The sequence below is a fragment of the Musca vetustissima genome, unplaced genomic scaffold (assembly GCF_032173495.1).
Source record: "Musca vetustissima isolate MV318-11 ecotype Yass unplaced genomic scaffold, APGP_CSIRO_Mvet_v1 utg17205, whole genome shotgun sequence".
In the NCBI taxonomy this organism is placed as follows: Eukaryota; Metazoa; Arthropoda; class Insecta; order Diptera; family Muscidae; genus Musca; species Musca vetustissima.
In genome coordinates, this window is record NW_026886834.1 from 5,734 (window position 1) to 10,862 (window position 5,129).

Below are 5,129 nucleotides of genomic sequence, written 5' to 3' on the forward strand. Positions count from 1 at the left end.
ATTTAGATTTTTATTCCGACAAATTTTTTCTTTGACACTGAAAGGGTTAATGATCTTTTTTTTGAAAAAATTTTCTAAATTTTTTACGAATTTCGGGAATTTTTACAAATTTTTCAGTATCCAAATTCTTTTCCTCTCAACTTCCACAGAGCAACGTGACAACTTTCGATTTAATTGAAATGTTAGAAGGTAACAAAATCGATGCTAGAGGTTAAAAGAGGTCTGTTATGGTCCTTCCAGAGACATACATACACACACAACAACAACACTTGTTCGTTCCTCTAATCGAAGTAGCTAGTTTGTGGACCCACAACTGAAGCTGTGTGGTAGTGTCCATATCAACGGTTACTGCAAGAGAATAAAAAAACATTCCCTATGCAGGTCATGCACATAAACCAAGTTAGTTGCGGGAGTAGTGGCAGAAGTGACTTTGAGGCGAAATAAACTACACAACAGGCACACACATACACACGAAGACACGTACGCACATAAAATACAAACTGTATTTATTCACATAGATACACACACACACGTTAACTGTTGGAAACTTAAAGGACGCACGACTCATTGCAATATCCCCGTGTATATATGGGTGTATTTGTATTCGCCTTTGATTGGTCTTCTCTAACACCCTCCCCCTGTAGCTATTCTGAAGAAACTTTTTGTGTAGATGTGTAACAACTGTGTACACCTTTGGCTTTTTGTTTTTGCCTTTGTATGGGATTTTTATAGTCAATGTGTTTGGGGAAAATCGTATGTGAGGGTGCAGTGCAATGCTGAGCGGGGCGTTTAGTTTGTTTTTGTTGCTGCAAAAAAGCCAATTTGTACAAACTAACTATGCAATTTCGTGCTACCGTTTACCCTCTTCCGCAACTATACCGACAACAGTTAAATATTCCCACTTCTGGGCAAATGAAATCTAAATACAGGCAACTAACCTAGCAGCCAACCAACCAACCAGGCAAGTAACAAACGACCCTCGTCCACTAATAGGAAAGTCAGTTGCGTATAAATATGGGTTAGTGACTAGGTTATGAAGAGAGGTTATTAGCGCAATACAACAACAGCATCAACATCAATACGCAACAATTTGTGTTGATGTTGACGCTGCTGATGATGATGATGACGACGATGATGTTCGACCATGATAATATTGCGGTTTGACTGCAGTAAAATTTTATGTTACGCTCTCTCGATGATTTATGCTGGTGGAATGTTGTCCAAGTTTTTTTTCGTAGAAAATAACTTCATGATGCAAAAGAATTTTTGTCTGCTAAATTAGCTAAGGGATCACAATGCTTGCAATGCAATATGTAAGGTGATGAGGGTCAATTTCTCTTGGGAAGCTAATAATGGTGGAAGGTAAGGGTGGCGTATGATACACGTCAACACTCATACGCAACATTGTGCGAAATTAAAGTTTGGCTGACGTTAAGGGAGTTTTAGGGCATCATTTTTAAAGGCTTCTTTGGAGAGATGATTTTCGAAAGAATTTTTGTCGAGGATCAATAGCAGCCTAGATTTTTCAAAGAATATTTTTAAAACGGCCATAACATGTGTGAGAATATTTAAGAATATTTTACAGGTACCAAAACAAGCGTGAATTTTTTTTCACCACACTGTGGTAAAGAGTATTATATCTTTGTGCATATGTTTGTAACAGGCAAAAGGAAACGAGATAGACACATGGTTTCTTTTAAGAATATGCATAGAATCACTTCCTAAGTCGATTTATGCATGCCCGTCCGTCCGTCTGTACATGTTAAATTGTAAACAAAGTACAGGTCGCACTTATAAACCGATTTGAATGAAATTTGGCATAGGTCACTTTTTTGGCCCAAGGACGAACCCTATTGAAATTGGGAAAAATCGGTTCAGATTTAGATATAGCTCCCATATATATTTTCGTCCGATTTAATGTAAACGGTGCACCAAAGTCCCTATATATCATTCGATTTGCACGACATTTGGCACAGCGTACTGAATTAGATCTAGAACAATGTGTGTTAAATATTTTCGAAAATCGGTTCAGATTTAGATATAGCTCCCATATATATTTTCGTCCGATTTAATGTAAACGGTGCACCAAAGTCCCTATATATCATTCGATTTGCACGACATTTGGCACAGCGTACTGAATTAGATCGAGAACAATGTGTGTTAAATATTTTCGAAAATCGGTCAAGATTTAGATATAGCTCCCATATATATTTTTGTCCGATTTAATGTAAACAGTGCACCAAAGTCCCTATATATCATTCGATTTGCACGAAATTTGGCCCAGCGTACTGAATTAGGTCTAGAATGATGTGTGTTAAGTTTCCTGAATATCGGTCCAGATTTCGATATAGCTCCCATATATATTTTCGACCGATTTAGGGTAAATGGTGCGCCAAAGTCCCTATATATCGTTCGATTTGCCCGAAATTTGGCACAGCGTACTGAATTAGGTCTAGAATGATGTGTGTTATGTTTCCTGAAAATCGGTCCAGATTTAGATATAGATCCCATATATATTTTCGTCCGATTTAATGTAAATGGTGCGCCAAAATTTGGCATAGCGTACTGAATTAGGTCTAGAATGATGTGTGTTAAGTTTCCCGAAAATCGGTCCAGATTTAGATATAGCCCCCATGTATATTTTCCTCCGATTTAATGTAAATGGTGTACCAAAGTCCCAATATATCTTTCGATTTGCACGAAATTTGGCACAGCGTACTGAATTAGGTCTAGAATGATGTGTGTTAAGTTTCCCGAAAATCGGTCCAGATTTAGATATAGCTCCCATATATATTTTCCTCCGATTTAATGTAAATGGTGCGCCAAAGTCCCGATATATCTTTCCTGAGACTAAAACAGTCGGGTATTTTTCAAAAAATATTTTTTTCTGAGACCAAAACCGGTGTGATTTTTTAAAAACTATTTTCCTCAGACCAATACAGACGTGGGTTTAAAAAAATTCTTGTACCAAAACAAGCGTGGGTTCTTCAAAGATATTTTTCGGAAACCAAAAAAGGCGAAGGTTTGTTTTTCGAACGAGTTGGCTCAAATTTGACATTATGGGCTCTTATCGGTCGATCTATGGGTTCAGACACTATATAAAAGACCTACCTCTTTATAGATAGTATGGTGGTTCTGAGTACAAACAAACAATTTTATAACAATCTCATATTTTTTTCAAATTTAATTATTTTTTTAATAGCTAAGAAAATACCTCCTTTTCTTGCCTTTCAGATTCACCCAACCAGCAACAACAACAACAATATCAAACGCAACAGCAGCAGCAACAACAAACAAATAAAACACATCCCAACGGTAGTATAATTTCTGGCATGACCACACTATCACATCACATTCGGGCGCCACGACCTCCAACACGTACCGCTTCCTCCACCAATCCTTCGTGCAGTTCATCGGGAGGTAGTGGTGTCGGCGGCGGCGGTGGAAGTAGTAGTAGTGGAGGCGGCGGAGGTGGTTTGAATTCAAATCTAATTGATCAAACCCCCTCGAATGGTAGCAGTAGTAGCGGTGTTAGCAGCGCCCCCTCATCGAAGGGTCATTCGCATCATCATGGTCACGCTCATTCACATACAAGTTCCGCCGTCGATAATATCGGTATGACAACGACCTCGTCGTCCTCAAGTGCGATGGGCGGTGGCCAAGGTCACCTGCAGCAACAAGTGCCACAGGCGGCAATAGATGAGATGCGCGTCTGATAGGTGTCGGTGTTCGAACTAGATTTATAGTCGTCTTCATGGTGAGTGGTAAAAACAAATTCTCAAAAATATAATTTCAAGGGGTGCTCAACACCTCTGATGAACTCCTTGCATGGTCAGCTCTTTATATTTAAACTGCAGCAAATCCAAAAAAAATCTCTGTAATTTTTTTAAGTCTTCCTTTTCCCTTTTCATTTTCATTTTTTACTTCTTTGCTCGTGTCTTTTTTTCCCCAAATTCCTTTTATGCATTGCTTTGCCTTTATTTGTGCTCATCCTTGTTTCATTATCTGTTGCACTTGACTAGGTTTTTCACTCGGATTTGTGTATTTCCCGTTAACTTATCTTTAAGTGCATTCACTTACAAGCTCACACACACACATTTGTACTTCATACAAATTTACACTAATAAAGATAATAGTAGAAGATCTTGCATGCCGAGAAGTCATTTAGCTAATAGTAAGATTTCTTATCAGCAGTTGAGCTGCTTAACGACTTGGAATTGTTCTCTCAACCACTAGGAGTGTTATTAGTGAAGTCAGAATAGGTATGTGTGTGTGTGTGGTTAAGTGCATTAGTATTGCATATTAGGTATGGAAATTATGATTGCTATTATGTATTATTCTGCCGCATTGTTAAAAATTTTAACTCAATCTGATAACGGTTCGAAATACATATGAAAGCAATGACTACAACTCCACCAATTTCAACAAAACGTCAATAACGTCATTCATACCACGTGTAAAAATTCGTGTTAATCGGACAAACATTAGGTGTTTGGTGCACCATTTATGTAAAATCGGACGAAAATATATGTGGAGCTATATCTAAATTTAAACCGATTTTCACGAAATTTAACACACATCGTTCTGGACTCAACTCAGTACGCTATGCCAAATTTCATACAAATCGAAAGATATATAGGGACTTTGGTACACTATTTACCTAAAATCGGACCAAAATATATATAGGAGCTATATCTAAATCTGAACCGATTTTCCCGAATCAAAGCACACAACATTCTAGACTGAATTCAGTACGCTACACCAAATCTCGTTCAACTCGAAGGATATATAGGGACTTTGGTGCATCATTTACACAAAATCGTACGAAAATATATATGGGAGCTATATCTAAATCTGAACCGATTAACGCGAAATTTAACACACGTCGTTTTAGACTCACTTCAGTACAATATGCCAAATTTCATGCAAATCGAAGGATATATAGGGACCTTGGTGCGCCAGTTACATAAAATCGGACGAAAATATATGTGGAAGCTATATGTAAACCTGTACCGATTCTCACGAAATTCGACACACATTGTTCTAGACTGAATTCAGTACGCTACACCAAATTTCGTGCAAATCGAAGGATATATAGGGACTTTGGTGCATCAATTACCTAAAATCGG

General features: G+C 37.8%; 1 protein-coding gene across 1 annotated transcript; it reads left to right on the top strand.

The window, feature by feature from the left end:
- The first annotated feature begins 1,295 nt into the window (after positions 1-1,295).
- Positions 1,296-3,716, top strand: LOC133334312 (dermokine-like). Its single transcript, XM_061542602.1, has 2 exons — positions 1,296-1,313; positions 3,285-3,716. Exons 1-2 carry the CDS (start codon positions 1,296-1,298, stop codon positions 3,714-3,716), a joined length of 450 nt encoding a protein of 149 aa, XP_061398586.1.
- The last annotated feature ends 1,413 nt before the right edge of the window (positions 3,717-5,129 follow it).